Below are 20,823 nucleotides of genomic sequence, written 5' to 3' on the forward strand. Positions count from 1 at the left end.
ACCTTCTCTTTTTTGCCTTTTCATAGACATGTCAAACTCAGATGGTACAGTACATTTTGAAGGAATTTACATTTTTAGGAGCACTTATCTATTGTGCTGCATTTAATTGGCTTTGTCATCACTGTGGGTGTAAAACTAGTGAACTGTAAAGAGAATTATGCTGAATGAAGAGTGGGGGAAAATTATCTATTAAGATTTAAGTGAAGTATATACCAACTTCTAATTTTCCATGGTTAGCACCCTTTTGTATTTGCTATTTATGAATATACATGAGTGGAGTCTTCTCTTTTTGTACAAATGTTTTTACAAACAAATTTTTGCTCTATAGCTGAGCAAACAAATGAGTAAACAAAACTTGTTTTGAGTAAAAGTAGGGCAGGGCCCCTATAGGATTTTATCTGAAAATGAGGAAGAAGCTAGGGATTAAGGCAGAGAGGGCTGGAAAGGTCCACTGGACCATGTTTGCTTCAGAGGCTGCAGGGAGAGGGACTATTGCTGTCTGCAAGTCAGGTGAGCCAATGTGCGCAGAATAATATTGCTCAAATCTACCATCACATCACCCCATGAAGAGGAGCAGCAGCATGGGGGAGATCTGGCAAAGATTCATCCAGAGAATCCCTCATCTGTGAATTGGGATTGCTGGTTCTTCTTTTTTAGGGTCTGTGCCACAATTCCACCAAGCAGTAGATTGGAAAGGGGGAAGAGGAGGGAAGGAGAGAACTGGCTCGTTGTGAAAACTATTTGCTATGGACATGGAAGCAGCGTGACACCCACCATAATATTGTTTAAATGCAGAGGCCACAGCTTTATTTAAAATATTACCTAACTGGGGTAACCACCTCAAACTATCCAGTAAGGTTGTTCCACTGCAGCTCTCTTATGTGGTATACCCTGATGTACTATAAACTTGTGTGTAATTGTGAAGGTCATGCACCCTCTCCACCCTCAGCTCTGCTAAGGTACTCTGACTGAAAGCCCAAGTCTCCTGCCTCCAATGTGGAGAAGGAGAGAGAAGATGCGGAGTTGCAAGCAGCATGAGACACATTGGCATGACCCCTCGCCATGCTGTGCTGTGACCAGGGTCAATGCCCAAGTATGCCACTAGATTACAGCACTCTCCGTAGGACCCTTTCTAACCTGCCAACTGCATTGGAATCTGCCAAAGTTGAAATAATTAAACGCCAAAGCCAGACCTCTTGAGTGCCAGGTGGAAGGTAAAAAAACCCCACACAGCAATTTGCCAGTTTTGCCTTATGAGAAAAATCGTTTCCAGATGCCAAAACTGTGGATTAGCCTAGCTCCCATCATCACTGCAGTCCAAGCAACTAGATTGAGATGGGCAGGGCTGAAACTGGGAGCCCACAAGGGTTACCCTGTCCAGGCAGAAAACTGCATCAACCCTCCCTCATGCTTCACCTGGCCCAGCACCACTCACATCAGCCAGTGGCAGGGGCAGTGGATGGTCAGGCCCAGATGCAGCATGTTATCCTCTCGCTCCCCCACCCAATGCAGTATGAGGAAGGAGGGAGGGAGCGGAGAAAGAAGCAGCGCCAACATGATGAACTAAACCAGCATTGCAAGAGCAAAGGTACATGGAACGCTGCTTCAGCTGTTGCTAGTTGAGATGCCAGAAGCTGTTGCCATTGTTCCCAGCCACATCAAAGCCACACCCTGGATAGTGGGGTGAACAAATATTTACTTGAATGAGAGGTGAAGTGTCTCCCCTCTTGATTTATGTCCTCCTTCTATCAGTGTACCTCCTTTTCCTCTACAGGCAATGTATGTCCTTACCCTATTTATGCCATCCATCTCTAGCTTCCCATTCAATCTGAGCAGGAGAATTGTGTCTGGGGAAGGTGGGAGTGTGTGTTTACTGTGTTAACCTTTCATTCACACTCCCCATATTTTAAGTTTTTGCTTCAATAGTTGTAGGTCCTTAATGTTTGCTAAAATTATTCTAAAATATTTTGAAACAAATATGTTAGGATGGGGGAACTGTTTTACTGTTAAATTAATTCATGGGTGACTTGAGGTGAGCATTTCTAATTTTTGAGTGTTTGGAGTGCTAAAACATTTTACTGCACAGCAAATTATTTGAACATTAAATCTCATAGTTGGGCCATTTGTTATATTTCTCCAGTTGGTTTCCTGACAGACCTTGCAAAATTCTGAAAGTATCACACAAACATAATGTGCTGGTATTAATAGAATAGAAAAATTGTTTTAAACAAGCTTAAAAATTAAATTGCAGAAGACTAGCAGTAGTAACACCCTCTTTAGATGTAACAGTGTTTCATCCCCCAGGTTTCATGAGCAGACTTTACTTTAGCAGTACTGTTAGTGTAGCCTAGCCTGTTAAGCTAGGCCAATATACTGCCTTTTTCCACAACAGATAGCAGATGTTCAAGAGAATACACAACAGTTTGTCTTTACAGGTCATACAAATCTACAATAATGCTCAACTATGAATAGACATAAGTAGGAAGATGTGGCCGTTGCCTACTACAAATTTTTAGATTTCATATGAGTACAAAGATGCAGATGAATGCAAACATAGTGTAATCAAATGCAACAATAAAAACATGGTCCGACTGAAAGTTTTGATGTATTGACTTGCACTAGCACTAGGTTGTCATTGATGCTGAATGCCAGTCCTTGAGTACCGAAGATAGTATTTCGTGGTTGCTCTAGCTTTGTCTTGCAGGCCCTAGCCCACTCCTATACAATATTATATAACTGAAGCCAAATGGTCTGCAAAAAAAGGCAGTATATGTTCTCTTTGAAGATCAGACAGTCATTTGCAGATTTTCACCAAGGAGCACATAGTCCTTGAATGTTGTCCTCATTCACATCCAACTCCGTTTTCTGTTCTTCCCTGCTGCTACTAGATAAGTATTTTTTTTAGTATGGAAGAGGATGTTTGTTTTGATTAAAGTAATTTTCTTCACATTACCTGTGTATTACCTACTTTTCTAAAAAGTCACTCCAAGTAAGTTTGGGGGGGAAGGGAGGATGAAACTGCACAGGTGAAAGTCCAGTTGCAGATCCCTTTCACTATGCCAATACAACTAAGGGTCTGTATGGGCAGTACAACAATGGGACCTTGCATATATCCTACCTGTCTTGGGGAATGAAGGGGAGAGACACAATGAGCATGATATAAATATTAATAAAGTCTGTGGCCATCTGTGCAGCCCTGGCTTCAGCTGGGCGCGTGGGGAAAATGTTGACCAGTCTGAAGTTCTCCAAGTTGCTTCACAGGGATCTTTTCACCTCTGAATTGCCTCTGTCACGCTGCTGCTGTTGTTTCTGTTGCACTCTTCTGAGCAGCATGATGCTCCTTGATGTTTGGATCAGGTCCTTGCTGAATGCATGTTGCCAGTCTGTTAGTCTTTGCTACCAGTTCTTTGCCTGTTGCCCCCTCAGGAAGGAAAGGGAGAAACACACGTAAAATACATCTGATATTTTAAAAAGTGGGGTCCATGTACATAGCCACAATGTAATGGTCCTTTGCTCATACTACTGTGAGGGGGCAATTGTCTGTCAGTGTGTCCTAACCCAAGAGCTTTGTCCCAGAGTTTTCATGCAAAACCTTGATGACTTTAGCATTGTAGAGGCAGATTAACTTCCCATATGAATGGTTTGTGTGATAGTCAGATATGCCACTCTGCTCATATAAATGATATGGGCACATGAGGTCACCATTAAGGCTTTGTGCAACAGCATGAATTTGAAGCTGGGCTATGCATTGCTTTTTGGTATCTGTTGGAGAGAAAATTGAAAGCCTGATGGGAGAGTGTTATCGACTGTGTTGTAGGTAATGTGAAAGTAGCAAAGAATGCAGGAGACTTTTCTCTTAATTTATTTCCATGTTTTAAGGTGTTGAGAGTGTGGGATGCATCCTGACACAACCTTAACTGTTTCAAAATATGTTTTGTTTTTTTTATATAAACTAAGCTAGAATATGACCCAACCTTTCATGGATGGAGAGGGGACCACACATGCCCTTCCCAATTAGTTCATATTGATGTGATGAGATAATTCTGTATCTGCTCTCAGCCTCTATTATAATAATCTGATTCAGTCCTCCCCCAGCCACTGTTTTAATTGCTCTTCCAAAGAGGAAAAAGAAGCAATACCATGTGATGATGACTAATCACATAGTGGTAATAAAAATAGCAGACACTCAGCAAATAATCTGCAAATAATCAACATGTTGGAATTTGTCAGCATGAAATGGTACTTGAAGAATTTTGAATAGCAAACAAGTTCTGTAAAAATTGAAGTCTGTTCAAACCATGAACAAGAAATAAGGGTGATACTGAATGGAAACACTTGTTTGCTACAGCTGTTCACAGAGCTAGAAACACACTATTATGTAGCTTTTTAAAGGCCCCCCCCCTTTTTTTTTGCGCTCTGTGTTTAGGTGATCTTTCAAATAGCTATTGGGAAATATTTTTTCCCATACCAGTTCAATATGTAACTTACAAATATCCAGCCTTTTTTCTCAATGAGCGGGAGCCAACATGGCTAGCTTTGTTCACATTCATGTCCAAATTTTTAGCTGCATCTACAAAGTCATTGCTGCTTCCTAAGAACTGATCTTATCTCCCTATGAACTATTTTACCTTAATGTAAATGTAATGTACTTCTAATTTACTGTTACATTGATTCTGGCAGTCCAGAGAAATAAGTTTGTCTTATTTATAGAACTGGCTGATTTTTTTAAACAAAAAATGCTGTTTCAATAAAATAGAAATTTGTGTGAGAGGTTATTTTTCCTCTTTTGCATTTATATTGAAACAAAAAATCATATGGTCATGGAGAATCTCTCTCTTTTTTTTTTTTTTTTTTTTACACAAATTAATTTTTTTCATTTTTGTCAAGTTTTTGTGGGAAATGACATACATTTCCTGACTAGTTCTGATAATTTATCCCCTTTTCTCCATTATTGCCAAAACACTCTCTGGTCCATGCTCTGGTGCTTCTTATCTCCGCTTACCTACTGAAACCTGCTTCTCTCTGGTCTTCCTCACTGTCATCTCTCTGTTTTATTTAATATGTTCAAAATGCTGCTGTTAGTAGCATCTTCCTATTGTTACTCTGACCATACCTTGTCACCTTCAATCTTTCTATTGACTTCCCTTATTCTCCTACATTTAGTTTAAACTTCACTTTTATTGACATTACCACCTACATCTAACCTAATTTCCTTCTGTACATTCCTTTCCACTCCCTGTGCTCTGCTCAAGCTTCTCTCCTGACTACTTTTTTGTCACCCTTACCCACTGCACAGTTTCTTTTGTTTGTAACAGGTTCTCAGTTAAAACTCCTCATGAACCTTTTCTGCTCCTTCAGATCACTACCAAAAATTCACCTGCTTAGCCAAGCAAATCTGTAAGTTCTTCGGGGGGCAAGGATGTGTTTATTTGCATGTGCTATAGAAGGCACTTAGACCAATTACTTCTAAGTTACTATATAAGTTAATAATATCATACTCACTGAATCAGATCTACTGTGCCTGGCTTTTTAAAGACAGCTGCAGTTATTGAAAAGGTAGTGCTAAGTACTCTATATATGTAATTGGTTTTAAATACTAGTGGGAGAGTAATAAGTCTATTAAATGAATGTTTGTTAAATAGAATTCAACAAAAGGCCCACACAAAATGGAGCCATTAGTTTTTTCATTATAAATACCACAGATAAAACATCTGAAATACATCCATTTGTTAGGATAACAATTCTGAACCAGAATCTGTTTCATCATAGAACTGGAAGGGACCTAGAGAGGTCATCTAGTTCAGTCCCCTGCACTCAAGGCAGGACTAAGTATTATCTATACCATCCCTGACAGGTGTTTGTCCAACGTGCTCTTAAAAATCTCCAACGATGGAGATTCCACAACCTCCCAGGGCAATTTATTCCAGTGCTTAACCATTCTGACAGGAAGTTTTTCCTAATGTCCAACCTAAACTTCCCTTGCTGCAATTTAAGCCCATTGCTTTTTGTCCTATCCTAAGAGGTTAAGAACAACAATTTTTCTCCTCCTCCTTGTAACAACCTTTTATGTACTTGAAAACTGTTATCATGTCCCATCTCCGTCTTCTCTTCTCCAGATTAAAAAAAAAACTTATTTTTTCAATCTTCCTTCATAGGTAATGTTTTCTAGACCTTTAATCATTTTTGTTGCTCTTCTTTGGACTTTCTCCAGTTTGTCCACATCTTTCCTGAAATGTGGCACCCAGAACTGAGCACAATACTCCAGTTGAGGCCTAATCAGAGTGGAGTAGAGCAGAAGAATTACTTCTCGTATCTTGCTTACAATATTCCTGCTAATACATCCCAGAACGATGTTTGCTTTTTTTTTTTTTTTTTTTTTTGCAACAGCGTTATACCATTGACTCATATTTAGCTTGTGATCCACTATGACCCCCAGATCCCTTTCCGCAGTGCTCCTTCCTCGGCAGTCATTTCCCATTTTGTATGTGTGCAAGTGATTGTTCCTTCGTAAGTGGAGTTTTTTGCATTTGTCCTTATTGAATTTCATCCTATTTACTTCAAACCATTTCTCCAGTTTGTCCAGATCATTTGAATTTTAATCCTATCCTCCAAAGCACTTGCAACCTCTCCTAGCTTGGTATCATTTGCAAACTTTATAAGTGCACTCTCTATGCCATTACCTAAATCGTTGATGAAGATATTGAACAGAACCAGACCCAGAACTGATCCCTGTGGGACCCCACTCGTTATGCCCTTTCAGCATGACTGTGAACCACTGATAACTACTCTCTGGGAACAATTTTCCAACCAGTTATGCACCCACCTTATAGTAGCTCCATTTAGGTTGCATTTCCCTAGTTTGTTTGTGAGAGGGTCATGCGGGACAGTATCAAAAGCCTTACTAAAGTCAAGATATACCACATCTACCGCTTACCCCCTATCCACAAGGCTTGTTACCCTGTCAAAGAAAGCTATCAGGTTGGTTTGACACGATTTGTTCTTGACAAATCCATGCTGACTGTTACTTATCACCTCATTATCTTCTAAGTGTTTGCAACTTGATTTCTTAATTATTTGCTCCATTATCTTTCTGGGTAAAAAAGCTATGCTGACTCGTCTGTAATTCCCCAGGTTGTCCTTATTTCCACTTTTATGGATGGCCACTATATTTGCCCTTTTCCAGTCTTCGGGAATGTTTCCTGTCTTCCATGACTTTTCAGAGATAATTACTAATGGCTCAGATATCTCCTCAGTCAGCTCCTTGAGTATTCTAGGATGCATTTCATCAGGCCCTGGTGATTTGAAGACATCTAACTTGTCTAAGTAATTTTTGACTTGTTCTTTCCCTATTTTAGACTCTGATCCTACCTCATTTTCACTGGCGTTCACTACGTTAGACATCCAATCACCCACCAACCTTCTTGGTGAAAACCAAAACAAAGAAGTTATTAAGCACCTCTGCCATTTCCACATTTTGTTATTGTCTTTCCCCCTTCATTGTATAACGGGTCTACTCTGTCCTTGGTCTTCCTCTTGCTTCCAATGTACTTGTTGAATGTTTTCTTGTTACCCTTTGTGTCCCTAGCTAGTTTGATCTCATTTTGTGCTTTGGCCTTTCTAATTTTGTCCCTACATACTTGTGTTGTTTGTTCATATTCATCCTTTGTAATTTGACCAAGTTTCCACTTTTTGTAGGACTTTTTTTTTTCTTCTCAGTTTTAGATCATTGAAGATCTCCTGGTTAAGCCTGGGTGGTCTCTTGCCATACTTCCTGTCTTTCCTATGCAGTGGGATAGTTTGCTCTTGTGCCCTTAATAGTGTCTCTCTGAAAAACTGCCAAATGTCTTCAGTTGTTTTTCCCCTTAGACTTGCTTCCCATGATATTTTACCTATCAACTCCCTGAGTTTGCTGAAGTCTGCCTTCTTGAAATCCGTTGTCTTTATTGTGCTGTTCTCCTACCATTCCTTAGAATCATGAACTCTACCATTTCATGATCACTTTCACCCAAGTTGCCTTCCGCTTTCAAATTCTCAACTCGTTCCTCCCTATTTGTCGAAATCAAATCTAGAACAGCTTCACCCCTAGTAGCTTTCTCCATCTTCTGAAATAAAAAATTGTTTCCAGTACATTCCAAGAAGTAGTTGGATAATCTGTGCTCTGCTGTGTTATTTTCCCAACAGATGTCTGGGTAGTTGAAGTCCCCCATCACCACCAAGTCCTGTGCTTTGGATGATTTTGTTAGTTTTTTAAAAAAAGCCTCCTCCACTTCTTCTTCCTGGTTTGGTGGTCTGTAATAGACCCCTACCTTGACATCACCCTTGTTTTTTACCCCTTTTATCCTTACCCAGAGACTTTCAACAAGGCTGTCTCTTTTTTTCTATCTCAACCTCAGTCCAAGCGTATACATTTTTAATATATAAGGCAACACCTCCTCCCATTTTTCTCTGCCTGTCCTTCCTGAGCAAGGTGTACCCTTCTATACCAATATCCCACCAAGTCTCCGTGATGCCAACTACATCATTGTTGTGTTTATATGCTAGCATTTCAAGTTCTTCCTGCATATTCCCCATACTTCTCGCATTAGTATACAGACATCTATGATACTGATATGATTCCCGTCCCCGCAGTTCTGTCTTGTTTCTCCCTTATTTCTGCTATAACAGCCCACGCTCCCCCCATATTCCGACCCTTCTCCCAGGTCTCCATGTTTTTGACTTTCCTGTGGGCTTTGGTCACCTGCCGCCGTCGAACCTAGTTTAAAGTCCTCATTAGGTTAGCCAATCTGTAGCCAAATATGCTCTTCCCCTTCCTCAATAGGTGGGCCCCATATCTGTTTAGCAGTCCTTCTTCCTGGAACAGCATCCCATGGTCAAGGAAGCTGAAGCCCTCCTGGCGACACCATCCTCGCAGCCAGGCATTCACCTCCAAGATGCATCTGTCTCTACTGAAGTCCCTACCCTTGACTGGAAGGACTGAAGAGAACACCACCTGTGCCCCAACTCCTTCACCCTTACTCCCAGAGCCCTGTAGTCACTTCTGATCTGCTGAGGGACATACCTTGCAGTATCATTAATGCTCACATGGATGAGTAGCATGGGGTAGTAGTCATAGGGCTAGATGATCCTCGACAATCCCTGTAACATCTTGGATACAGGCCCCTGGCAGTCAGCATACCTCCCAGGATGCCATGTCAGGGCGACAGATAGGTGCCTCTGTCCCCCTCAGAAGAGAGTCTCCAGCCACCACTACCCTATGTTTCCTCCTGGGAGTGGAGGCTGTGATCCTCCTACCCTTGGGGGTATTTGGCTTCTCCTCTTCAACCTTTGGAGGTGATTCCTCATTACTTGTTGCCAGGGCAGCATAATGGTTCTCCATCACCATAGTGGGGTGGAGCACTGCTTGCTGCCAGAAGTAACCAGCAGCCAGTGTCCTCCCTGTACCAGAGCCATATTCTCCTCCCCTGGTGGCATGACAGCAGTCCTCTCTAGCTGATAGCGTCCTCAGCCTTGGCAGTCTCCATATGAATACTGTCAAGGAATTCCTTGTGTGCACGGATGCTCCTCAGCCTAGCCACCACCTCCTGTAGTTCTCCCACCTGCTTCCTGAGAGATTCCACCAGCAGGCACCTCTCACACTGGATGGTCCCCCCAGCCTGGCTTTCTGTGAGTGGGAAATGTAGGCCACAGTCTCTGCAAATCCACACCAGGATCTGGGTAGAGGCATCCATTGTTAGGTTCTCTGTCTGGATACAATGTTTTTTTCTACCCCCCCCCCCCCCCCAGATGTTCTGGTTAAACTTGGATTTATGCTGGAAATGGCCCACCTTGATTATCATGCACATTGTAAGGAGAGTGGTCAGTTTGGATGAGCTATTGCCAGCAGGAGAGTGAGTTTGTGTGTGTGTGGGGGGGGGTGTGTGTGAGAAAACCTGGATTTGTGCTGGAAATGGCCCACCTTGATTATCATGCACATTGTAGGGAGAGTGGTCGCTTTGGATGAGCTATTACCAGCAGGAGAGTGAGTTTGTGTGTGTGGTTTTTGGAGGGGGGTGGAGGGGGTGAGAAAACCTGGATTTGTGCTGGAAATGGCCCACCTTGATTATCATACACATTTTAAAGAGAGTGGTCACTTTGGATGGGCTATTACCAGCAGGAGAGTGAGTTTGTGTGGGGGGGGGGAGGGGCACGGAGGGTGAGAAAACCTGGATTTGTGCTGGAAATGGCCCAACTTGATGATCACTTTAGATAAGCTATTACCAGCAGGAGAGTGGGGTGGGAGGAGGTATTGTTTCATGGTCTCTGTGTATATAATGTCTTCTGCCGTTTCCACAGTATGCATCCGATGAAGTGAGCTGTAGCTCATGAAAGCTCATGCTCAAATAAATTGGTTAGTCTCTAAGGTGCCAGAAGTACGCCTTTTTGCGAATACAGACTAACACGGCTGTTACTGTGAAACCTGTCTGGATACAGGCGCAGGTGGAGGAGACAGGAGCAGTGTTGGCACTGGCAATATGGCCCTTCCTAACCATAGCGCTTTTATTACGTCTCCCTCCCACAAATTCCCCTGTTTGCAGTCCCCTGTTCGCGAGCTCCCCTTGGTTGCTTAGCCTCTGGCTTTTAAGGCCTTCCATCCTTGGTCAGCCCTACCCCCTCGTTAATCACAGACGGGGAGGGTGATCACAAGGCTGATTGAGGCTGATCAAGGGAACAAAGGCTCAAACAGAAAAGCAGAAAATCAAAATATCATGAATTTGTTATTAGGGTGTGCAATAGCCTGCTAGGTAGCTTGTCACTGTTGGGAGGATGGGTTTTCTGGGGTTCTCCATGTGTTACCCTCTTGGAGAACATTGTGATTTTCCCCCTGCAGCGGCTGTCAGTGCATCTGTGAGTGCTGGGGAGACGGCATGCAAGAGCAATACACGGTGTTCTTTACCAGTAGGGTCTCAAAATACTGCCCCTAAATCCTGCTCCTGTTCTGTTCTCGTTAGGATTCTTAAAAGCAGTTCAGAAACTGTTCATCTAATTCTAATGATTAAACTCTATTTAAAGGGCTGGTACTATCTACAACTGAAATTTGGCATGCTGTAAAAGTTTCAGCTTGACAATAGTCTTGTTCCAGTTTTAAGAAAAAGTGGCTACTAAAGATAGCTAATCAGTTTTTTTAAGCAGTTCATTGATTTAGGATTGTATTGTAGCTTTTGTAACTCCAAAATGGTTTCCTCCCCATCTCCCGGTGCTGAAGTATTGCGAATGATTAATCTCTATACTGGATGAACTATAGTAGGTATCATAAATAAATTAAAGGAAATATGAATATCTGGTGCAAGATACTGCATGCTGTACTTGGTGTAAAGATGCCCACGGAGCATAAGAACATCCAGTAGTCAGCAACATTAAATCTATAAGAACTACATCTGGCTACAGTCAAATAAATCTTGACATAAGAGTCCACTGATTTAATCTAGTTTAGGAAGCACTAATCTTAGATCAGGTTTCACAGTGGTAGCTGTGTTAGTCTGTATCAGCAAAAATAACGAGGAGTCCTTGTGGCACCTTAGAGACAAACAAATGTATTTGGGCATAAGCTTTTGTGGACTAAAAGCCACTGCATCAGATGCATGCATGCATCTGATGAAGTGGGTAAACTTATGCCCAAATACATTTGTTAGTCTCTAGGTGCTACAAGGACTCCTCGTTGTTTTAATCTTAGGTCAAGTTTTGGAGTTACCTCCTTGTTTTAGTCACACTCTCAGCAGTTTCGGGAGATACAGTTTCTTTGGGGAGATACAGCAGAAGCCTTTCACTCTAATGTTAGAGTACACCAAATGAGTGTGCATATTGGATCACTTGGACTCTCAACTGTGTTTTTATAGCTTTCTTTACTTGTGTGGGACTGGAATGTCCAAGAGGAGGAGCCACCCATTAGCTTTATAAAAAGGGGACTGCTCTCTTGAAGGAAGTCTACTGTTAACATCTGTTTGGCAGTAATATTTTCAGCTGTCCTAATGCACTGCTCTAAAGTTTCCCTGCCACTCTGCAGCAAGAAAACTTTAAAACAATTTGAGATGCCCCTGAAAGTTCCAGTGCTTCAGACTCAGCTGTGGGGAAGTCATAAAATCCATAATTGTGTGGTCTGCGTACATTTTCCTTTTAAAAATATGTTTTACAAAACAACCAAAAAACCCTCCTCTGCAGATTCTTTGTTTTAATGATCAGGCAGTTTACAGGTATGGTAAGTTTATTCTAAAACCACTTGAAAATACTTTAAATGCTCCATTATATAAATTCTATCACTGTACTATTATATCAAAGATATTCTTATCCAGATAAAAAATAGTCTAAAATATATTGGATCAAAACAGATCTAAATAATTGCCTCAGCTGCCTTCAGCCCATCTGCCTCTGGTTTGTGAGATGTGCGTAGATCCCTGAGTCTCTTACAGCCTTTTAAGAGATGAATTCCTACACCTGCCTTCAGATATCGAAGACCGTATTATCCACTTCTTCTTCTTCTTTCTTCCTATTTCAACAACACTACCACCAACAGCAATCATCTTTTTCTCAACACTGGTATGGAAGATGTCCCTTTAAGTCCACGCTGAGACAAAAGAATTTGTTCTCCACTTCTTTACCAGCAGTTCGACCTCAGGTTTGACATAAGGTTTGAGAACAGCAAATCCCAACTTTGATTTTTGTTCCTTTTTCTTTGGAGACCATTTAAGCCAATTTCCCAGTAATTCACAAAAGATCACCACAGAAAGTGGGTTTTCCACACTATAAAAGACTGTTTATACCATCCAGTTCAAAATCTTCCTTCCAAACGAACCTTCTCCTTCCCTATTCAGGAAGCCCTCTGACAAGATGGTGTTAAGAGAAAAAAACAACTCTGTACTAAGGGAGGGAGCAGTAGAAGAGGTTATGGTAAATTTCAGAAATTGGGGTTTCTATTCCTCATGTGTTCTAATACCAAAGAATGGTGGAGGTTTTTGCCCAGTTCTGGATCTGAGGAAACTAAACAGGTACATTTGAAGGTTTTGCTTCAAAAAGTGTTAATAGTGGGTTTCATTATCCATTTCCTATCTCAATTGGTTTGCTGCTCTTGACCTGAAAGACAGTTAACTGCATATTTCAATAAGACCATCACACAGGAAGTACCTTCGTTTTGCACAGGATAGGACCATCTCCAATACAGGGTCCTTCCCTTAGGGCCCTCCAGGGCACCCAGAGTCTTTATGAAGTGCATATCCATAGCGGCAGCTTTTCTGAGAAGACGGGATTTTCCTGATTCCTGTATTTAGATGATTGGCTCTTAAAAGCAGCTTCCAAACATAAGCTGGAAATAAACACTTGATTCACGTGGTCTCTGTTCCAGAGGTTGAGTATTTGGATTAACAAAAAGAAATATCTATAAATGCCTTTACAAAGTGCCCCTTTCACAGGAGTAATTGTAGACTCCATGATAGCGAGGGCTTCTGGAGGACAAATTCCTAAAGATGTCATATGCCCATTCTGTATCTGCTTCAGAATCCATCTCAGAAGGTGAAGTTCTTCCTCTCCCTACTAGGTCTTATGACATCAACCTTATGTGAGACTAAAGATGATACCTCATGCCACTGGTTGGCAAGAAACTTCAAACCTGCAATAGACTACGGGAACCTCGTAATTACTATTACAAACAAGATCTAGAAAACTCTTGTGGTGGACGGACAAGGATCATATAATGCAGGGAGCTGAGGTTCAGCCCTTCTTCCCCATCATGACAATTACAACAGGTGCCTTGAAAACAGGCTGGGGTGCCCATGTCAACAACCGTGTAACAAGAGAGCTCTGGAATCAGCAAGAGTGTCACCTCCCCGATCAGTGCTCTGGAGTTAAGAGCGAGCTGTCTGGCACTCAGATCTTTCCTCACTCAGGTGAAAGGATATGTGGTTCAAGTGGCCATGGACAGTTGTAACAGCAGTATATTATATTAAGAATTGGGGAGGAGCCACTAAAGCCTTGGGAGAGGGGTATTCTTCATGAGATTTATATGGTAGCCTTCAGCCACTTAGTGGACCAGCTAAGCAGATCCACAGATATAAGAATGGTCCATGAAAGACACTGTCATCAGGAGAATTTTTGCCCTGTGGGGTACTCCATATATAAACCTAGTTGCCACAAGGTACACCACCAAATGCTGTTTGTTTTTGTTCAAGGCAGGGGCATCTAACAGATGCTTTCTTCCTCAGTTTGGATACAGATCTGATGTATGCTTTCCCACTATTCCCTTTAATATTGAAGGCTCTGATCATGATCAACCAGGACGATACTTGTCACTCCAGAATGGCCAAGACAGCAATGGTACGTGAACTAGCTCCTCCTTTCAAAGGAAACTTCAGGGTATTACCACTGTCATAGGACTTTCTGTCATAGCAGCAAAGGTATCCTCTGTATCCACTTTTTTGTTAAATTTGACAGAATCTCTGACAGAATTAGAGTACTGTTTCTCTCTAGATGTACAGCATGTGTTACTAAATGCTAGAAGACAATCAACCAGAAAATGTTATGATTTGAAATGGAAAAAAATTTTCACTTTGGGTAGCCCTTATTCAATCCATATTTGAAGTATTGTTTCTAAAGAACGAGGGTTTATCTGTTGTCACTTAGGGTACATTTAACTGCGATTGCAGTGTTTCACACACCACTAGATGGAAAATCTATATTTCTAATATAGAAGTTTCTAAAAGCTTTACTATATTTTAGGGTGGATTTGATTTACATCATGAAGGAAAGAAGGTTCTTTACCTGTAGCCGAGGTTCTTTGAGATAGACTTTGCATATTCATTCTCTGTACCTTTTCCTCCCTCTTCTGCAAAGCCCTAACTATTTGGGGCTCTGCATTAGAGGTGGAAGGAACTGAGGTGGCAACCGCTGCAGTGCCCGCTTTTACAACCCTGCCATCAGAACATGCTCAAATGTTGAGGAGAGGAGCACCGAGGGGCCATGTGAGCGGTCATATTGGCACTGCTACTAAAAGGTTGCACTGTTCAGTGGCACTGGTTGGCACATGTCTCAAGAGTGTGAATATGCAGAGTCCATCTCCAAGAACCTCAGCTGTAGGCTAAGTAACCTTCATTTCTGGTGTTTCTGGCCAGGCTGGAATATGTCTTGTGGAGCTTAATCATATGTTTCTCAAACTGCAAGAATATTTCTTGTGCATTTATTTTCAGCAGTGGTTTAGTAGAACCATTTTACCTGTGAACATACATTACCACTCAGGTTCTCAAGTTTTTATTTATTTATTTATCTATCTATCTATCTATTTATTTATTTATTTATTTATTTTTAAGCTTTAACCTTGGAACATTTTTCTGATTATTTTTGCTTTTGTTCTGCTCTGGATTTAGAAGTTTCTATTTGTAATGAGCTTCAGGTTTGGGCCGGGTAGATCAGTGGGACACGTCCTATTTTTATTGTGATTGGCTGAATTACCCCATGTAACCAATAATGGATCTGCTCAGCAGAATCCATTTCTACTTAGTGTCTGAGGGAGAGAAGAGGGAAGAATTGTATCTGATCTAGCTGGGAAAATCAGGACGGGAGAATTTTTAAAATTTCATTTATGCTATTAAATTTCTTTTAAAAATTACTGTTTTTAAATTTTAATTATTGTTCAGGTTGTAAGGATAAGGAGAATGAGTCCACAATATTTTCCGTTACTTGCTTTAGAATTTAATAATATGCTTTGCAGATCTGGGTTTCAAAATACAGTACATTTCCATGGGCCATAATGAGTTCTTCAAGTTATTGGAAGCGGTCTCATTTTACTATCGTATATTTTAATAAACTTCATTATCATTATATCCTTGCTTTATAAGGGAAAATTGATTTTTCTGAGCTCAGTGTTTCTACTTTTGGTTCCAGTGAACCTGCACAAAAGGATATGAACTCATCAAATCAAAATTTTGCCTGTAGGACTGCATGGAGATTAAAAAAAATGGGGCAACAGGATTCACTGAAACCTTCGTCTTCTTTTTTTCAGGACCTATGAAACCATGCAAACTGATTCTGACCCAAAGAATTTCATGAGTCGTGTTTTGGTTTGAAATGGAAGAGATTGTGGAACTCTGTTTTTCCAAACCAGTATTTCTGTTCACATTGCTTTGAGTGTTTTTGAGGTGCAAGACATGAGCTATCTTTGTCCTCATTGTTGGCTGTCAAATTCAAGGACCAGTATGTTTTTATTAATGACTTGTACTTGGCAACTGCTGAGATTATTAATTAGGAACCTGTACTTGGAGTCAGAGTGACAGCGATGAAGATTTAGTTAGGAGAGAAATCATGCCAGTATGTTGGACAGATCCTCCTCTACATGTTGGCATCGCTACTTCAATATATCAACTTGTTTCTAATATGAAATGTTGAAAATTCTTGGAAAATTAAAGATGTTGGCAGAGACTCAAGAGTGTGGCTGAGCTCTGTCACACTCTCTTGTGGAGCAAAAGTTGCTTTAAGCCACCTTTTGTGCTCTCTGGATTCTTGGGATAGTTTGCCCCCGGGCAAAGTTTAAAGCATACTCGGGCCTGCTCTGAACTATACTTAGCTGCTTTGGGACTCCAAGGATAATGCGAACATCGCAGCGACTCTTTTGTGCTGCCAGAGTGGTACAAAAAAGCTGTCATTGGGCCTGATCACAGTACCAGTTATCTTCTAAACCATACTAGTTTTGAATATTTAACAGTATTGGGTTTTTATTTTGCTTTTAAGATTGTGTTTAAAGACCTAAAATTACTAGTAAACATATAATGAGAAATCTGTGGTTTCAGTGGTTGGAACCAGGAAAAAGTTTGTATAGATGGTAACAGGTCCTCCTTTGTATCTGTGTTTATTTTTGGTGATGGTTGGTCCTCTGATATATGTGAAATACAAAGATCTCATAATTTCTTTTGGCAGTCTAATTTGGCCCCACCTTGGCCATAAATTCGTCAGTACCACTCTGCAATCATCTGACGCCATCTAATATGCAATGTGAAATGTTTCAGTGTGAGACCGGAGGGGATTTTCCTGTAGTTAAGGTAGTGGACTGAGACTCTCAAAGATCCGAGTTCAGTTCCCAGCTCTGACACGGTGTGAGACCTCGGGCATGTCACTTAAACTCTCTATACGTCTGTTCTTCATCTGCAAAATGGGGATATTTCCTTTCTTCCACTCTGACTGTAAACATCTTGTGGTAGGTATGTTGCTCCAAAAGCTCTTGGGCCAGTCCTTCCACAGCTTGAGAAGAATCTTCTCCAAGTTCATGTGCCTCAAAAAAAAAAAGCTCCAAGATTATCTCATAGACTCCTCAAATTATTCTGATTGAATGGAGGATTAGGTCAACCCAACTAAATGAGTTACTATCTTTCCATATAATGGTTGTGGTCACATTGTTTCCCAGTACACAAAACACATGTAACCCCACTAAGTCTTGCACCTGAGAGGGAACACTTTGTGACATCAAGCCCATTTCCTTTTCAGTTGTGCCAGCCAATACCCTATGAGATGAATCTAGTCTTTAATCATGAGCCTTTCTAGAAAGAAAAGGAGTACTTGTGGCACCTTAGAGACTAACCAATTTATTTGAGCATAAGCTTTCGTGAGCTACAGCTCACTTCATCGGATGCATACTGTGGAAAATACAGAAGATGTTTTTATACACACAAACCATGAAAAATGGGTGTTTATCACTACAAAAGGTTTTCTCTCCCCCCACCCCACCCTCCTGCTGGTAATAGCTTATCTAAAGTCATCACTCTCAAACTGGACAGTCTCTACGTAAAAGAATAAATGGATGCAAATCAGATGTCAAGAATTATAACTTTCATAAACCAGTCGGAGAACACTTCAATCTCTCTGGTCACGCGATTACAGACATGAAAGTTGCGATATTACAACAGAAAAACTTCGAAACCAGACTCCAGCGAGAGACTGCTGAATTGGAATTCATTTGCAAATTGGATACAATTAATTTAGGCTTGAATAGAGACTGGGAGTGGCTAAGTCACTATAAAAAGTAACCTATTTCCCCTTGTTTATTCCTCCCCCCCACACACACACTGTTCCTCAGACGTTCTTGTTAAACCCTGGATTTGTGCTGGAAATGGCCCACCTTGATTATCATACACATTGTAAGGAGAGTGATCACTTTAGATAAGCTATTACCAGCAGGAGAGTGGGGTGGGGGGAGAAAAAACATTTTGTAGTGATAAACACCAATTTTTTCATGGTTTGTGTGTATAAAAACATCTTCTGTATTTTTCACGGTATGCATCCGATAAAGTGAGCTGTAGCTCATGAAAGCTTGTGCTCAAATAAATTGGTTAGTCTCTAAGGTACCACAAGTACTCCTTTTCTTTTTGCAAATACAGACTAACACGGCTGTTACTCTGAAACCTTTCTGGAAAGAGTTCTCTCTCTACTTCATTACATTTCTGTCTGTGAAACTTGAGGTTTGAATGTGGGTGGTAAAGCTTCAGAAACAACCCCTGGGCTGTAGATATATATCTCAGCTAGCAAAGCATATAACTGTTTAGAGTACACTTTTCAATAGTGAAGTCCCATTTTCAGAAGTGATTTAGGAACCTGAACTCAATGAGATTTGGGGCTTGTCTCCACAGGGAAATAGCAATTCTGGAATAACTGTTTTGCAATAGCTATTTTGGAATAGCTCCCTGCATCGATGATGTATTCCAGAACATAATTGATGTAATTCCAGAATAGTGTCCATATGGGGGAGTTACTCTGTCATAGCTAAATTATACCAAAATAGCTGTGCTGGTCAGTTTCCCCGGTGACGTTTGAAAATGGGATTTCGACTCCTAACTCACTTAAACTGTTTAGAAAATGTTCCCTGTAACCCATATCTTCAACATAATTTCTGATTCACAGGCTCATCCCATCCATTTTACCTCTGTATCTAACTCTCCATTAAAGCCACTTATCCTTAACACTCCTGAGATTATTGCCTCTTCACTTCTAACTTCCCATATAATTTCAGCTTCCAAGTCACGATATCACTTTTGCTGCTCTTCTGTGGATCTTTTTCAGTAAGATACTGTTTCATCACTGTGGAGTGTGGTCAGAGTTCCTGAGGCAAGAACTGTGCATGGTGTCCTAGGTGTGGTGCAATGTAAGGGACTAATATAATCTGCTCTACTTGATGAGAAATTTCTCTGTATATAAAACCTGGAAATGGAATTGGCTTGTATTTGGTAGTAGTATAGTACTGAGTACTCTTATTGAATGCATCGCTGATTGCCACCAAGTCTCTTCACATAATGCCTTTCTAGATACTAGTTCCCTAATCTATGTCTGTTGTGCATTCTTTCCTAAATGTGTTAATTTTAAACTTCTGCATCTTACATTTCATCCCTCACTTGTCTGCACAAATCCTCAAGCTTTCCATATTCCTTTGTATTTTCTGCCTTTTTTTGTGTTGTCTCCTATAACTGTTTTGTTTTTTCAGAAAAAATTGTTATTCTATAAATCTGTTAGCACTTTGGTAAATGTGTGCATGTTTTTGTTTCTTTGCAGAAAGCGATAATGAACTCTCAAGTGGTACTGGTGATGTGTCTAAGGATTGTCCTGAGAAGGTCTTGTATTCCTGGGGAGAATTACTGGGGAGATGGTAAATATTAACTTTCTCATTTAGATTTTTAAATACTGAACCTTTTCACCCTTCTGAAGAGCAGATAAAGGCTCATAAAACAATACAAGGCCTAAAATTTCCTTGGCTTAAATTTTAATTTTCTTTTTTCATTTAAAAAACCCCCAAACGTTTTAGTTATGATTATAAAGTAGAGATAGATGCTCCATATGAAAACATGTATTTAAACCCAGAGCATAAAGGATTAGCACTTGTATTTTTAATTGGTGGTTATTCTGGGGATCTCTCTCCCAGTGCTTCCATGAAAGCCCTGGTCCCTGTGTTACTGCATTTTCCGAGGTTTATTTGACTAATTATTCTACTCAATCTTGGTGTTAAACACGGTTCATTTCATGCTCCCCCCTCCCCATCCTGTTTAAATGCTTATCTTTATAACCTGATTTATTAATTTGTACTAATTTGTCTGTTCCCAAATCTTTCCTCCTTATGATGTTACATGTTGTGTATTATGGTTTCATTGGTATTGATTCTTTCTGTTGGTCCTATATGTGATAGAATCCCAAGGGAACACCGATCTGTTTTCTCAGATGCCAGGAAGAGGTTTTTAAATCATGTAACAGACTTCAAATTGCCTTGCTTAGACCAAATTAAATTTGATCAAATGTATTTTTTGGCAAAATTCTCAATTTCAAGTTAACATTCAAATGCATATTGACACAAGGTTAGAAAAATTAAAATTGAGGGCTTACATGTTTGAGGAAAACTTAGTCTTCCCAGGTGAACAAATGCATGTTTACATCTTTCAAAAGAAGGCAATCCAGGATACATGAAAGACCTGGTGAAAAGTTAGAATTTGATGAAATATCTTAGAAATTTTCAAATACCTAGAAAACAGGTTGCAACTTTTTTCAGACTGACAAAAACATATTCGTTTCGCCTTTTCACAACTCAGAAATGTCCAGAAGAGTTTTACCCAAATTAAAATAAAATGCTGTTGAGATGCAGACCGAGCATAGAAAATTTTAGGCCACAATGTGGAGGTTGAAAGGTATGAGCATCTGCAAATTGAAGGTTGTAATAGAAACTGTTTTGCAAATAACTATAGTGGGTACTGCCTAGGCTTGTGAAAAGAAACACGTTCATGGAATGAAGTAGCTACATGTATAGTGCCAGTATGGATGGAATGTTATTTTTGGGAT

General features: G+C 40.5%; 1 protein-coding gene across 5 annotated transcripts in view; it reads left to right on the forward strand.

Annotated features, from left to right (window-relative positions):
- RABGAP1L (RAB GTPase activating protein 1 like) overlaps positions 1 to 20,823 on the forward strand; it is a 560,046-nt gene that overhangs the window by 154,969 nt on the left and 384,254 nt on the right. For all 5 annotated transcript variants that reach the window (XM_077824229.1, XM_077824232.1, XM_077824228.1 and 2 more), the window contains one exon: positions 19,552 to 19,645. In XM_077824229.1, the coding sequence (XP_077680355.1) occupies positions 19,552 to 19,645 (94 nt within the window). The remainder of the gene's footprint in view (positions 1 to 19,551; positions 19,646 to 20,823) is intronic.

Source organism: Eretmochelys imbricata, chromosome 8, assembly GCF_965152235.1.
Source record: "Eretmochelys imbricata isolate rEreImb1 chromosome 8, rEreImb1.hap1, whole genome shotgun sequence".
Classification (NCBI taxonomy): Eukaryota; Metazoa; Chordata; order Testudines; family Cheloniidae; genus Eretmochelys; species Eretmochelys imbricata.